Source organism: Genypterus blacodes, unplaced genomic scaffold (genome assembly GCF_046128005.1).
Source record: "Genypterus blacodes isolate CSIRO-AG114 ecotype Tasmania unplaced genomic scaffold, CSIRO-AGI_Gbla_v1 ptg000022l_1, whole genome shotgun sequence".
Taxonomy (NCBI): domain Eukaryota; kingdom Metazoa; phylum Chordata; class Actinopteri; order Ophidiiformes; family Ophidiidae; genus Genypterus; species Genypterus blacodes.
This window is the reverse complement of record NW_027466835.1, coordinates 6,713,533-6,728,687: the sequence shown is the minus strand read 5'-3', so window position 1 is coordinate 6,728,687 and position 15,155 is coordinate 6,713,533. Positions and strand designations below refer to the sequence as shown.

At 44.6% G+C, this 15,155-nt stretch overlaps 3 protein-coding genes across 5 annotated transcripts; 2 read left to right on the top strand and 1 right to left on the bottom strand.

The window, feature by feature from the left end:
* Positions 1 to 526: 526 nt before the first annotated feature.
* On the bottom strand, positions 527 to 4,069 carry cd2bp2 (CD2 (cytoplasmic tail) binding protein 2). 2 transcript variants are annotated; one of them, XM_076143223.1, is made up of 7 exons: positions 3,989 to 4,069; positions 3,556 to 3,634; positions 3,021 to 3,150; positions 2,751 to 2,908; positions 2,088 to 2,670; positions 1,907 to 1,992; positions 527 to 1,478 (listed from the first exon to the last, which is right to left on the bottom strand). In XM_076143223.1, the coding sequence occupies exons 2-7, from the start codon at positions 3,628 to 3,630 to the stop codon at positions 1,368 to 1,370; spliced, it is 1,143 nt and encodes a 380-aa protein (XP_075999338.1). In that variant the 5' UTR covers positions 3,631 to 3,634; positions 3,989 to 4,069; the 3' UTR covers positions 527 to 1,367. The 2 variants fall into 2 exon arrangements, with proteins under 2 accessions (XP_075999338.1, XP_075999339.1); XM_076143224.1 differs by having other exon boundaries at positions 3,556 to 3,658; positions 3,989 to 4,053.
* A 572-nt stretch (positions 4,070 to 4,641) lies between these two features.
* Positions 4,642 to 7,972, top strand: pheta2 (PH domain containing endocytic trafficking adaptor 2). 2 transcript variants are annotated; one of them, XM_076142677.1, is made up of 5 exons: positions 4,642 to 4,710; positions 4,926 to 5,068; positions 5,596 to 5,684; positions 5,770 to 6,073; positions 6,833 to 7,972. In XM_076142677.1, exons 3-5 carry the CDS (start codon positions 5,604 to 5,606, stop codon positions 7,267 to 7,269), a joined length of 822 nt encoding a protein of 273 aa, XP_075998792.1. In that variant the 5' UTR covers positions 4,642 to 4,710; positions 4,926 to 5,068; positions 5,596 to 5,603; the 3' UTR covers positions 7,270 to 7,972. The 2 variants fall into 2 exon arrangements, with proteins under 2 accessions (XP_075998792.1, XP_075998791.1); XM_076142676.1 differs by having other exon boundaries at positions 4,648 to 4,823.
* A 2,939-nt stretch (positions 7,973 to 10,911) lies between these two features.
* Positions 10,912 to 14,893, top strand: mylpfa (myosin light chain, phosphorylatable, fast skeletal muscle a). Its single transcript, XM_076142935.1, has 7 exons — positions 10,912 to 10,968; positions 11,632 to 11,730; positions 13,186 to 13,261; positions 13,440 to 13,544; positions 13,647 to 13,725; positions 13,818 to 13,866; positions 14,049 to 14,893. Exons 1-7 carry the CDS (start codon positions 10,966 to 10,968, stop codon positions 14,148 to 14,150), a joined length of 513 nt encoding a protein of 170 aa, XP_075999050.1. The 5' UTR covers positions 10,912 to 10,965; the 3' UTR covers positions 14,151 to 14,893.
* The last annotated feature ends 262 nt before the right edge of the window (positions 14,894 to 15,155 follow it).

The window sequence follows — 15,155 nt, the reverse complement described above, 5'->3', positions numbered from 1 at the left end:
ATATGTGCCAGTCTTTCTGTCCTCGCCCGACCTGGAAACATTTTTTTAATGAGCCTAGACGTGAAATTTGTTAGTAAACACAGGGAATGACTCAACATGTTATTGCTCTGAGCACAGAACTGAACGTCTCTGATGAAATATTGTAATTTCACCACTGTCTCAAGGCGAAATGTAATGAGCTGACGGGAAGAAAATGAACAGTTAAACACATTTTATGCCTATTTAAGTGTTTTGCAGTTTTTGCTACCGAAACATTTAGTGTATTATAGAGCAAGAATATTCCAAAGTTGATTTTAGGTTCTGGTGGTCAATGCAGAGATCTGAGTGAGGACTTACTTCAGCTAGTTGTTTTTGTCTTTGTCTTCTGCAGAAGTTGGAGACGGTACAGTCTTCCGCTTAGAAACCTTCTCAAGTGAAATATTTGCGAAAGAGAGAGATTGACAATTCACATTTGGAATAGACATGTAATTATATTGTTTTTTTTAAAGTGTAAATTGAAGAATTACAACAAGCAAATGGCACCATATGGCAGAAATGCTCATTTATTGTCGTTTACAATCCATCTGATAGACACTCCCTCTGCTCACAGCAGATTGGCTCTTTTCACAAAGTTCTATTGATGGAGAACAATTCATGAGCAAATAAAAACAATCATCTTGACGTTTTGGATCGCAACACAGCACGTGTGCGATGAGTTCAGGGGGACTAAACTGTTACTTTGATGACAAGAAAGACAGCAAGTTTCATTAGAATGGCCTCAACATTCAGTACAACATTCTGAACATTCATTCAACAGTGATGCATTATGACCAGTAGAGCTGAAACTAACATAACTTTATATTTTAGTCCCTGAACAAATACCATTCTGTTTCATCTCCTCATAAATCTAGTCACTGCATTTAACTGTGAAGACAAAGAAGACTTCACCGTGGCCTCTGACATTAAAAGAGACTTAACCAATAAGTGAATAAAAGATGCATACTGGCAACACCAGCCAGTTGAAGCTCTATATGATAGAGCATCTTAATGCTAGAGGCCCAAAATCCCACATTGATAATTGAAACACAGTCTGGCTAACATGGTAGGAGCAGCTGCTTCTCCAGTCTAATGTTACCCTCTATTGAAAATCACAGCATGACTGTTAAGTGAAGGCAACACAGCAATAAAATCAGACATTAAACAAAATGCGTCAGGAAAAACAAAACAAATGTCTCCAAATGTCCCCACACAACGAGCCCTTTATTTAAAAAACATCAGGAAATCAAAGCCCCCGGGTTAAAAACAGGCCAAAGCGCCGGGTGGAGATGAGAAACATGAACACTGACGGTGATCGAGACGTTAACCATCCCTTAGATTCTGCACAGAAATCATACATAGAGCTCAAAGTCCAGTCTCTTGGAGCTGTAGAACTGAGAGCCCCCCTGGTCGACCCGCCGGCAGTACACTCCGTCGTTGAAGTAGCCTTCATCCACCCAACCCTGCACAACAGACAAGAAGGAGATTAGAAGCCCACCGGCCCTGATGGAGGTGAAAGGTGGAGCAGCATGGAGGAGCACATGAGAGGATTTAGATCTGAGGTTAAAGACACACAAGTCTGTCGGATTAACAACCACAAACGCTTCAGCTCAGACGCTGTTTAATGTCACAGTGTGTTCAGTTTATGTTAAGTTTCAAACTCAGTATGAATGCAGCTTTGACTGCTGGAGCAGCTGGTGGAAATCTTTCAACTCTCTTCAAATCTCATGTGATTGACTTGGATGACAATTACTTCATAATAACTGCATTTCCATCCAGTGAGAGACTTCATTCATCACTTTTGCTTCTGGGCTAAATGCTCTGGTCTCCTGTGCCCCCTAGAGGCCACGTTGAAGAACCGCAGCTGAATGTAAGAGTTTGAAGCAAATACCTGCATCTGCTGGCTGTTGAAGGGGCCGTACACCTCTGAAGCCTCCTTGTTCTCCCACTTGTACTCCCACATCACCTGGTCGCACACTGGGGAACACAGACAGAGCAGGATGAAACCAAACAGGACATTTCTCCATGTTGGAGGCAAACGTGGAGCCGGAGCGCAGGTCACAGCCAGTCACCTATTGCGTCGCCGTCGTCCTCTTTCTCATCTGATCTGCCAGTGCTCTTCTCGTCAAATTTATCGCCAAACATATCCAGTTCATCCTCTTCCTCGTCGTCGCCGCCACTCCTCACCGCCGGCTTCTTCTGGTTCATGCTCTTCATCAGATGGGCCAGTTTCTCATAAGACTGTTGATAGATCTCAAACATCCCAGAGGCCACCAGTCTGTCCGCTAACGACGTGAGTCTGTCCAGCTTTTCCGTGTCCCGCTTCTTCTCCTCCGTGGGTTCGCTCTCTTCCCTCAGCTTTCCCTTCTTGCGCCCTCCGAGGCCGCCGAGCCGCCGGAGGCCGGTGGCGACCGTCTCCCCAGGCAGCAACAGTTCCACCACGGCCTCTGTGAGCTGACGCTGCGTGTAGGACGCCAGCGGGTCCTCGGCGGGCTCCTTCTCCTCCTCGTCTTCCTCGTCTTCATTGTCGCTGTTCTTCCGCTGCTCCTCTCTCCGTTTCTCCTCCTCTGCCTCATCCTCGTCGCCTGGCCTGCGTCTCCGTTTGGCTGCCAGACCTTTCTTCTTCTGTTTGAAGGGCTGCTCTTTGATTCTCACCTGGAAAAAGGAAAACGTTTCACTGCAGATGTCCTGACAAATATTCAAAAGTGTAGCGACGGTATCAGAGCTGCAGTTACCCAGTCGATGTTGTCCAGCCAGTTGTCTCTAATCTGCTCTTCCTTTTTGACAAAATAGTTTCCCTCGGAGTCAAAGTGTCCCTCCTGCATCTCCTCATCCAGGTTGAAAGGCGTAATGGAAACTCCCTCGTCAAAGTCAATGGTCGCTCCTTCCTGACCTGAAAGAAAAGTGACATCGTCTGTTTCTAACACCAAGGAAAGCTAATTCATCCTTTACTTGCCAGACACGAAGCACCTCACGCTCTAAACAGTGAAATGGACACTACATACCCTCCACATCATCACTGGCCAGAATGTCATATTTGCTGCTCTTAGTCTCCTCTCCTTCATCCTCTTCATCGCTGTCTAGTGAATGTTTGCCCTTGAACCTGGAGCCTGGACCTTCCACAGCCTCACAAGTCTGAATCAGCAAGAAAAAAACAAAACAAAAAGCTTGACACTCAAAAACAAGAGACAACAACACAGGTTTACAAACACACACACTACGTCAGCCTAGTTTGATATCAGACAGGCAATGTTTTGATTAGATCGATTACATTTTTATAATCAATCTTAAAGTTTAAACGATTTCTCTTTAGTTTAAATTAAAGGTTTCTTCAGTTTACAGCTGAATTTAGGGTTTTAGAGAAACGGAATGTTCAGGCAAATAAAATAACTTTCCCGGGGTTGAAAGTTCGCCCTGCTTGGCACAAACTAAACTTATAATACAGATAAAAATGTCCTCCAAAAGGCAAAACAAACCCACTGGTGTTGTTTTTTACTTCAATCTCTAACTTTATAAACTTAGTTCGTGTCGCTTTCCCACCTTTTTGTTCGGCACTTCTTCGTCCACCTCCAGCTCCCCGTCACCGTCTTCAAACGTTACTTTCCTCTTAGACATGTTGCTGCAGAAGACAGGCACTCGTTTACTGACAGAACAAAGCGAGTTTAATCGTTAAAGTTGCTTCAATGTGAGCTAATCCGTCTGATTTAAAAATTAAATAAAAATCAGCTTAATTCCGCGCAGTTGTGAAGTTAATTTAGCGAAAACGTGTTAGCTTAGCCGCTAACGTGTTAGCAAACAGCAGCAGGCACAGCGCGTGCGGAGCAAAACAAAAGCGTTTAATTTAGTACAAACTCTGACTTAAGGCGGGATGTCGCGTCGTTTCGTGCTAAATGTAAATCAGACACATTGCTGATACAAAAACACACAAACATTGCAGCTAAACTCATGAAAAGCAGTAAAATGTGACAAATACCTGATCAAAATAATTTAAGCGCCGTTCCAAGTCGTCTCGAGTTCTTCTTCTTCTGTTCTATTGATCGCAGCTGAGTAATGTCGCCCCCTGCTGGGCCTCCATGTGAATTGTCAACGCAATGGCCGGCTTTTTCAGGAGGAATAGATCAAATGAAATATTTTACAAAGATAATTTCGTGTAATTTTGATATTTTTTTATGTTAAAATCCTCAAAATTCTGTCAAAAGTTGATGTGAGATTTTCTCTTGAAAATTCACTTCAATCTCAAACTTGTTTTATCCGATTTGAATCTGACATTTTCTCGGAATTAGGCAATGTCACCAAAGCTTTAGATATTTCACAACTACCATATTGACCTTATTTCGTAGTCAAACCGCACAATGTTGCATACTGCTGTAGCTGAATTTAATCATACTACCAACCACAATGCAACAAATCCCTGCACTAGAAATGCGTGAACACAGGAACCAGGAATGGGAACAAGATTTACCTAATAACGTCATACATCATGGTGGAAAGGAGGTTGGGAAAGAAGCTTTGTGCATTTGTGTCCCTGTGCACCCATCCAGCAGCAGGGGACATTTACCAGCTGCACCAAGCACCACCAGAGACTAAAATAAAACCCTCAAGTGGAAGGGAACTCACATCTTGCAGCCAATGTGGAAGTGAGAGAGCTAAGGGAAGCATCAGTACCTACTTCAGTATTCAGCATCTCATTTCCAGGTACAAAGTGCTGTGAGGAGACACGGTCTTGTGCAGTTTGGTCCGGCAGAGTGCGACCCAACTCAGGCACAGAGGAGAGAGAATATAATGTGTCAGGGTTTAGTTACCAGGAAGTGGGTCGAGTTATTTATATTTCAAGACTCGTCCTCTAGTACCCGAGAGAGAACCGGTCATAGTAACCTGAAACTTTATACTTCAACATTGTCTTGTTCTAGATGTATCTGACTGGGGGGAAACAACCGGCTGCATCTTTCGGAATGCTGAGAGGCAGAGGAATTGATCTACAAATGAAAAGAATGTAAAGGCTGAGAGTGTGGACGGGGACAAAGACCCTGTGAGGGACTCAGCCTTGGACAGGGTAAGACTGACTCTCTCCTTTCTATTCTCTGTGTTTTTCCTCTGCCACAGTAGAGAGAGATATGGTCAGTAAATCTATTGTATGGCTGCAAACAGCTTAAATATCCTGCTGTTATTGCCAGCATTACATGTAAACTGATGTAGTTTGGAGTACAGAAGTTGTTGTGTTGTTGTGTTTAGTTCTTGATGCATTTAATCAACAAGCAGCATTATTTCTGAACAGGTAATGAAATACAAATCAACACCTATCTCCAGTTTGAGAGGTTGAGAGATTCCCCTGCTTTCAGATGAGATGAAAGCCATGTTGAAGACAGAAATGAACTTGTAACTCCAGTTGTAAAATAGATGCAGTGGAGCATAAAGCATAATACGTTCTTCTGTAATGCTGTATGTCAACTGTGGGAGACACTGTACTCAATACCTCTGCAATGTGCTGTAACAGTGTTTGAGTAAAGTCACGCTCAACTGCTGATTTCTCTCCTCTGAAGAAGAAAACGTTCTTTGGTAAATACAAACTCTGCTCTTTAGGTGTTGTGATGAAGATCCATAAGAAGATCATGACCCATTTCTTATCCTGTACCTCTCCAGTAGATAAAGAAGGATATCTCTACAAAAAGGTTTTGACAAATCGGCGCACACACACACACACACACACACACACAAACAAACCGCTTACTCTTCTTTGACACCTTTCCATCACAGCGAAAGCGTAATGCCTCCTACAGACGGAGGTGGTTCGTCCTGAAGGCCAACCAGCTCTTCTACCAGAAGCGCCCGGCTGATCGTCACCTACTGGGCGTCATCGTTCTGGAGGGATGTGCGGTGCGGTGCTCCGAGTCTGAAGGCCTGTTCTCCTTCTCCCTGGTCTTTGAGGGGCCTGGACTGAGGACCTACAGGCTGGCCGCAGAGGACCGTCAGACTCAGGAGAGCTGGATGAAGACGTTACTGTCAGCCAGCCACTGTTACCTCTCGCTGCTGCTCAGAGACCTGAGGAGGCAGTATGAGGGTGAGCAAACAGATAACATACAGATGTGATGCATAGGAACCATCATCCAGACTTGCATTTTAGGGATTTTGTACGTTGTATAATTGAGCTAACAAAAGTACACAAACAGTACACACACAGAGCAGCACAGGGTCCATTCTGCAGTACACATGTGTGACTGTGTAGAATTGAATGAGAGAAGAAGAGGTTTCAGCTCTACTCAAACTGTTGCTGTAGCCCACGTATGGCAGAAACACAGACACACACACACACACACACACACACACACACACACACACTTAGTTAGGTGTGAAAGTTTTGCTCAAAACAGCAATTTCCCACAAGAGCCATAAATAACTCAACTGTCAATCATGTCTCATGTCTTTGGATGGGAGGAGCTGTGGGCTGTGTGGCAGCAGGCTCCGCCCACTCCCTGATATTACAGACTGCTGCTTTAATCAGAACAGATGAATACATCTTTAAACAAAATTATTTCTTAATGGATCTCACAGAGTTCCCATAGATTGAAGTTGCTTTGAGCCAGTTGTTTGGTTCTAGCGCCACAGTTTGAGAACCCTTTCTATGTAGCACTGAAGTGGGACAGTGCTCCAGTTTCCTCATGTCACTCCTGGACAGATGAGGGCGTCGTTTCACTCTAACTTCACAATGATTATTGCTCAGAGTTATTCCACTGAAGCAATGTGTGTGAAGTGATTCATAAACTTTGAAACGTTTCACTTCCGCACAGTTAAGATGTTTTTGTTCTCCATTCATCTGCAGAAGCCAAACGACAGCAAATCTGCGGTGAGTCTCATCAGAGCTTCTGTGTCAGTGGAGACCCTGGTAGGGTCCGCAAACTGTCCATGATCCAGATGTGCCCTGCAGGCGCCCTCAACCCCCCACAGGCCCAGGGAGCAGCGGTCAGGCAGGGGAGAAGCCTCAGTGCCTGCGCCGTCCTACAAGCAGCCTCCATACCTCCTGAAATAGTGAATAAAAAGTCTCCAAAGCTTTGGCCCAGGAGAAACGCTCATGTCACACCACTGAACGGACCGGCACCACTATACGGCGAATGGCCTCTGGTGGGTTTGGACTCGCTTAAAGACTTTAGTACACTTCACGACTATTATGGACTGGAAGTGAGGCGAGCCAGGGAGGACTGGCTGCAAAGTCGACGAGCAGAGGAGGAGCACGGGGAGGATCTGATCGACCTCTGCTGAGAGGAAAGAGGAAGTGAGACGGGTCGACTCATGTGTGTCAAAAAGGAACTGAACCATAAGAGCAGACACCTGTACATGTGCGCAATATGTTACATCCTGTTTATATCAAGGAGTGATTTCATCTGTATTATTGAGTTTCATTTGTCTGAGCCAACAAGGTTCCACGGTCTACAGATGCAGTATTAAATGTTGTAATGTTTATTTTCCATTGCCTAATAAATTGAACTTGGCCAGTTGACTGTAGAGTTTCATAATAACAGAGTTGACAGGTTATAACAGCACAGTATGGCACTTAGATAGTATTAAACGAGATCCTTAAAAATATTAATAAGCATCAGCGATAAGGTTTGTAAGACTTCAGATTTCTGCAGTTTGTCTGATAACCAGCAGGGGATGCTGCAGGCGAGGTCTGTCTGTTTTCTCTCCAGTGTCTGAAATAGCAGCGTGATTTATGTGACAATGTAAGAGCCTTAAGAGAGCAGCTGCACCCAGACAGACACGTTTATTCATATGGAAAATGTGTAAGTGCCTCTAATCGAGTTACACAAATGTTTGCTCAAATAATCACACCAAGTCTGACTCTAATCAATCAATCTGCAGGGATATTACAGCAATATAACAGGTATTACGTGTTCATGTAAGTGTGCTGAAATAAATTAATAAAATAATAAAATAAAAAGTATTCAATTGATAATGAATCATGGGAAGACAAAAGTTTTTATTTATTAATGAATTAGTATAGTATATGTAGTATATAAACATTATTAATTTATATATACTTTATTAATAAATTGTGTTTGTATATTTAATTATTTTATAATCTATCCCAAAATCAGCAACAGCTAGTATATATTTTACATACATTAAAATTGTCATTGAAATATCCCTCCAATGTAACCAAGCTCCAGGCATGAAAGGGAATAAACATGATAACGTCTATAAACCAGTGTATGAACTTTCTCTCACATTGCTCAACAGAAAAAGAAAAAGCTTTAACCTGATCAATTAGGAAACAGAACAACCTGATCATAGCAGGTAATCTCTCTGTCACACACACACTCATACACACACACACACACACAGGCACACACACACACACACGCATCACGGAGTAATGTAAGTGATGCTATGTCATGTGTGTTTTGCCCCAGAGGTCAAGCTGAGAGCTTCTCCACATACCGGAGCCTATACAGACAGACAGGCCCATGGTGTAAAAAGTGATAGATGGCTTCAGAAGAGTGTGGAGGGACGAGTCACGTTTCAGCAAATAGCGTTGGAATTTACACACACATCTGTACGGTGACATTTCCTCCCGGGTGCAGTGTGTAAACACGTCGTGAAGTGAGACCATTGTTGGTTTATAACAGATACAAACTGCAGCAGCTGACATGCCTGTGAATAGTTAAGACACCAGTCAAAGTGACAGCTTTCAATAACCCATAACACACCATCATACACTCAAACCATAAATAAATGTGATATATGACAGCAGAAAAACACACTTCAGAGTGAGTTTAAAGGCTAAATCTCTCTGATAAACTCAGCGTTCCATAAAGATTTACATTTGATACAGATTTTAATATGTTAACATGTCCCTTAATTTGCAACATTATAGACAAGGCGCTTTAAACCAACCAAAATCAGATTCCGTCAGTAGGAGGCGCTAGTGAAACATGAATTACAGTTGTTTCAAATTCTTTAAATTGTACAAAAAAATGATCGAAAAAAGTTACGTACTGCAACTTTAAAAGCAGAGCTGGGCTGCTGAAGGAAAAGAGGGTAAAAGGACTTTATATTTCCATAGGTATCCTTAATAGAACACATGTAGAAGCAGAAGGTTTGCATTGAAGTCACACAGACATAAAGATTTGGAAGATGTTCTAACCTTGAACTTATGCAACACCTCCACATCAAAGAAATCAAACTGAAAATCACACTCATGACTTCATTCCTGCCTCAAATAAAACGGGGTTAACGAAGAATGGCAGAGGTCAAAGGTCAGGATCGACAGCCCCAGTCAGGTTCAGGTCGTCCCGGAGGCCCGGACCAAAACACAAAGCCTCTCTAATCCAAATTACATCAGCGGTGGAAACCAGTGAAGATCAAACGTGAGACCATCAGAGAGAGAAGCAATAAAGTCATTAAAGAGAGGAGATTAACAAAGACGTCTGGCCAATGACAACAGATTATCCGGGAGGTAAATTTGGACATAAAACCCGACAAAACAAACGGAGGAAAATGCTTTTGCTTTGAAGGGCCGACACGCTGGCAGACGGTCAAGTTTATTTTGCTATTTTGGTCGCCCTCAGCTGTGCCTTTTATGTTCTCTGGGGAACGTCTGCTGCCATCAGCCCGTAATCCTTTTATACGCCGGGGGGGACCATGGCCAGGCGGTGTGTGTGTGTGTGTGTGTGTGTGTATGTGTGTGTGAGGGGAACTTGGTCGTAACCAAACAAACACCTTCACTGATGATGGGAAAGCAGGGAGGGTGCCAGGGAGTATACGGACCCTCGCACGTCTCCGGCGCGGTGCGGCTCATTTAAGAACTCAAACTCAAACCTCGGCCCCCGGCGGATGAAATATCACAATACCAAAACAAGAAATGTGTGTTTCCACGAGCCGACACTTTCCAATCAGTCATCAGCAGGCGGCTGGATTTAGAAACACCGCAGCTTTAACATAGGAGATCCTGTTTCAGACGTTTATCTTTACCCAGAGTGACTCCTTCATACAATCTGCTCCTATATAACTCACAGGAAACCGCCGCGTCATCATTATCACTATATCATACAATAAAGGAGATCTGTGTTTCCTACTTTCTCGATTCATATTTGTATTATTAGTGTGATTCAACAGTGAAGGACACACAATCACAAATGTATGATTGGTTAAATATATACCCAGAAAGTTGAGTTCATCAGACTGGGAGTGATATGATAATAATAACACAGTCGGTTTTGTCTTTATTGTGCTTCACTGTTTGACCCACAGCAACAGGAATGATGCTTTAATCCCATTTGGATATTTGGTATTCCTGGTATTCCAAACATCTGTCTCATTCTAAATGGATAAACACCAAATTTGACGTTCCCATCATTATTTTTACCGAGCATGCACATACAGGGTAAGAGGCCGATCAGCTGCTGAGCGTATAGAATCCTCGTATCTCGCTCTGTAATATGGTAATGGGACATCACAAACCAAAAATAAAATCGGCGAGCGGCTGATGCGTCTCTCCATGCGGACGGAGATGGAGAGAAGGAGGAGGGTGGAGAGACACTGTCCCCCGATCCACCGAGCATCTATGTCCCGAATGTCCTTATTAGTCCACGTGGGACTGCGAACCTATGGCCTGGTCCCAGAGCTATCAGGTTTGCTTAATTCCAAGACTTCTACGTCTATTTCTGATCTCCTGTAAGGTGATCTGCTGCATCGCCATCCCGTCTCCTTCACTCCAGATCATCCTTGATTGCGCCCTCTCTCTTTCTCTCTCTCTCTCTTTCTCTCTCTCTCTCTCTCCCCCCCTCTCTCGCTCTCTTTTTCTTATCCCAATCCAAACTTGAGGCTGTGGCTAAAGTTAGACATGGCCGGCGGCGGCGTTTGGGGTATATAAGCCCCCCGGGAAGGAGGTTTAATGCGGCTTCACTTCTCCCTCCCTTTCTTGATCAACCAAACCTCCACTCTCACCGTCTCAAGATGGTGAGTACCACCGGTCCCACACCACTGCACTCTGTCGACGGGGAAGCACTGCAGGGGGGAAACTGAATCACGGCCACCCGATGGATTAAAACTTTTTGGTGCATTCTAGTTTGAGATAATCGTAGAAGCTCGGAGCTTCGAATAGATCACGGACTTGTTTTTCCACATGGAGTCTTTGGATAACTGCACTTCTTGGTGGTACAGTTATAAGGATGCTTGTGCTCTCGTGTTTTTCAGATGACTTTAACATTCTTTATTCACTGCGGTGCAGAGGGATGTAGTTCTATTGAATGACATAGATGCACCTAACCAAGCCCTGTGAGAGCAGACGTGCACTGATTGCACTTTTTAACATAAGATTATTAAGATCCATTCAGAAAAGGTGCAAAATTACACCTGTGTGTGTCACCAAAGGCTGCTGCCACGGCAACAAGCGCTGGAGCCAAAGTGGCACAGTTCTACTCTTACTTTTATAAGTCTGGAGTGCCAGATAAGTGAAAAGTTAAAAAGAAATTGGAGATGTCAAAATACATTATTCTTAACCAACATATTGGTATACTGTATGTTTACAATTAAATATATATATACTTGATCAATTGTACCTTTGTATCTTGTGGCGTTTCTGTGAAAATCAAAAATTTTAACCAATTTTTTGTCTCTCAGGCACCAAAGAAGGCAAAGAGGAGGGCAGGAGGAGGAGACAGCGGTTCTTCCAACGTGTTCTCCATGTTTGAGCAGAGCCAGATCCAGGAGTACAAGGAGGTGAGGATGAGGACACCTAGAGACACTTTAACTCATGCCTGACCTAAGCTCTGGTCCATAAGTCAAGATAATGAAGGAAGGAATGTCAGATAAATTGACTTATTTCACAAGTAGATCAAGTAGAATCCAAATTAGAGCCGAGTGAAGCGGCTCTCAGTCTGTTTGGATCCATTTTCACAGCAGTTGCTATTCGGCATTCCCGCTTCTCCCTTGACGATTCAATAAGTGCGAGAACGTCATGAGGAGGAGCTGTGAAATTTCTGACACTATCTGAAGCTCCCCTATGTTGTGGTCACTTTCCACCTCCCAGCTGTCACTCGGTGAAGGCTGGAAGGCCGAGGAAGACAACTGGACATCGACAGACGTATTATGTTTTCAAAATATGAATTTAGCTTCCCTGAAATGTATGTTTGGGAGGATTAGATCTATAAACGTAAAGGTTAGGTAGAGGAGGAGGAATGGCAGCGATGCGTGCAGAGAGGCCAACAGAGGGCTCACAGAGACGGAGTTTATAAGGAAGCGGCGTGAAGAAATTGGATGATGATGAGTTCTGTGTTTTTGATACGTCGTCAAGGGATCTGAGCTCCTAATAGAGGAATAAACATTCCTCCTGCGATAAGTGATACGTGCTTCTTAAGTGGCACTCCGGGCATGTAAGACAGGATGATTAGGCCCATCTTAGCACTTCGCATAGATGGAGAGATGGTGGCCAGGGGGAATGCGTTTACGTTCTGCTGAGGCAAGGGGGGAGGGGGGCATATGTGTGTGTGCGGGTGGGTGACACAGAGGGAGGAAGGCAGGGTGAGAAGGCGAAGGGCAAATGTCAGTGACAGACCACCAAGTTCAAGTCCAAGAGGTTGTCTTGAGTTTCACGAGTGTCAGAGCTGCAGCTTAGCCAGACGTGGAGAGCGGATCAGACAGCTGTGTGCCCGATGATACTTTCCCAAATTAACATGTAAGAAAAGATCGAGTGGGGGAAGGGCTGGGGCCTCAAGTGCCCCCCTGCACACACACACACACACACACACATACACACACACACACACGCACATGCCTTCCCCACCCCACCGCCACCTCAAGGCCACTGACTCGAGGCCTCCTAAGCCTAACGAGGTTTACATAGCGAGGCGTGACAGATCCTCTCCAGCTGACACTTTAATGGAAGCCGTGTTGAGTGACGAGGCCGAAAACGTTAAGAGGTCTCACCCCAAACGTCAGCAAGCGCGTAAATGAACCAAGTACGCTCATTAAAGTACTGGATTTATCTACAGTATGTTAAATGATCTTGGATTGAACAAAGAATCATCAACACAAATGAAAATCACAGAAATGTTAGTAAGAAAGGAACCGTTGAACCGTAGGAACATGAATTTTACTTTGGTAACAGGATGTGTGTGTTTCTTCCATTGCTAAGAACTTTGTTAAGTTATAATCTTTTGTCTCTTCACTTTTCAGGCTTTCACAATCATTGACCAGAACAGAGACGGTATCATCAGCAAGGATGACCTCAGGGACGTCCTGGCCTCTATGGGTGAGTGTGTGAGTGTGTGTGTGAGAATCTGAGTGTGTGAGTGTGTGAGTGTGTGTGTGTGTGAGTATCTGAGTGTGTGAGTGTGTGAGTGTGTATGCAACAGTGGTGGAAGTAACAAAGTACTCGTGTAAAATTGTCTGTCACTGGAGTCCTGACCCTTGACCTCTATCCCATACAGGCCAGCTGAACACCAAGAACGAGGAGTTGGAGGCAATGATCAAGGAGGCTCCTGGCCCCATCAACTTCACCGTCTTCCTCACCATGTTTGGAGAGAAGCTGAAGGGTGAGGCGCTCGCTCTCTGTCACGCACACACTCGTTGATGATTTTAACTCCGAGTTTCCCCGTTTCCGTGACTCAACTAACCCAAACTCTCTCTGCCCTCAGGTGCCGACCCCGAGGACGTTATCGTGAGCGCCTTCAAGGTTCTGGACCCCGAGGGTACCGGAACCATCAAGAAGCAGTTGTGAGTATTTATGACCTTATTCTCCGTATCTAAAAAATAGATATTCCTTTCTGACACAAAAGTGAACTGTGATCTGTGTCTGTGTGTTTCAGTCTTGAGGAGCTTCTGACCACTCAGTGCGACAGGTTCACCAAGGAAGAGGTAAACTTAGAGGAGGATCCTTCAATCTGTCTTTTCTTCATCATGCTTTCTCTCTTTCCTTTCCCAATCCATCTGAAATCATCTCAATTATAAACCTTATCTACTTGCTGCATCCCTTCATCTAACTCTGCATCGTTCCGTCCAGAATTCTAACCTGCATCCTCCTCCTCTTCCTCCCTCAGATTAAGAACATGTGGGCCGCCTTCCCCCCAGATGTTGCCGGCAACGTAGACTACAAGAACATCTGCTATGTCATCACACACGGAGAGGAGAAGGAGGAGTAAAGAGAACGCCAGAAGACAAGAAAACAACAGCAACATCCCTTTTGTTATTCTGCCTCCCCCGCCCTTTCCTTTCCTTTTCTTCCTCCCTGCTTCCTCCTGTGTAAACCCCCATGTGCTCGGTCGCTCATGTTCAAACCAAAGACTCGTCACGCTGAAACATGAGCCGTTCGACGCTCATGGGATGTCTATGTTTGCTTATGGGGAATTGGGATTCGTTTCAATAAAATGATCCTGTAACATAACTTCCATCCGCCACCTTTTCTCAGCCACCTTTTCTTTCTTTGCATCCTCCATCTTCTCACCTGCCACATTTGTCTCCGGGGTGTGTTTGCGTGAGTGAAAAATGAGTCCCACCAAACCAAAAAATGTTTTAGGCCCGGGGATAAGAACACAACAACGGGGGAAGGGGGGGCCTCATTCCAAATTTCGAAGACGCCCCCCCCCCCCATCCCTCCTCCTCCTATCAGGTAGACGAGGGGAGGTGAGGTGAGGTGAGGGGGGAGCAATGGAGGGTCGCAGAGAGAGCGCTGCGTCTCCGTAACGCGACGACGCCCCTTGTCTCAGAGTAAAACACCGAGCGAGGGAGAGGAGAGAAAGGGCTGAAAGAAAACATTCAAATCTTCAGCTCCTTCCCTCAACTCCTTCCTGCCTCACTCAGAACTCCCTTTTTCCATAAGCTGTTTTTCATTTATGTGACCGGACTCTTCCTCATCTTCCTCTGTAACGAATAAAAGGGAAAAAAAACTGTGAATAAAATCTTTATAAAAATCAAATAAAAGCTTTCCTTTTGTACAATAGTGTCTCTGGTCAGTGGCTCTGTGGGAGAGAGGGACTGAGGGTCATGAGAGAGAGAATCCCCCCTCATGTGTCAATGCGCATCTAGCGACACCTAGTGGTGAGCGAGCCATGATTCATATGACGTCACGGAACAGGACTCAGATGTTTCACTCAAACAGCGCAGTAACAACACAACAACAACGACTCCAAGCAACAAACTGAAGAAAA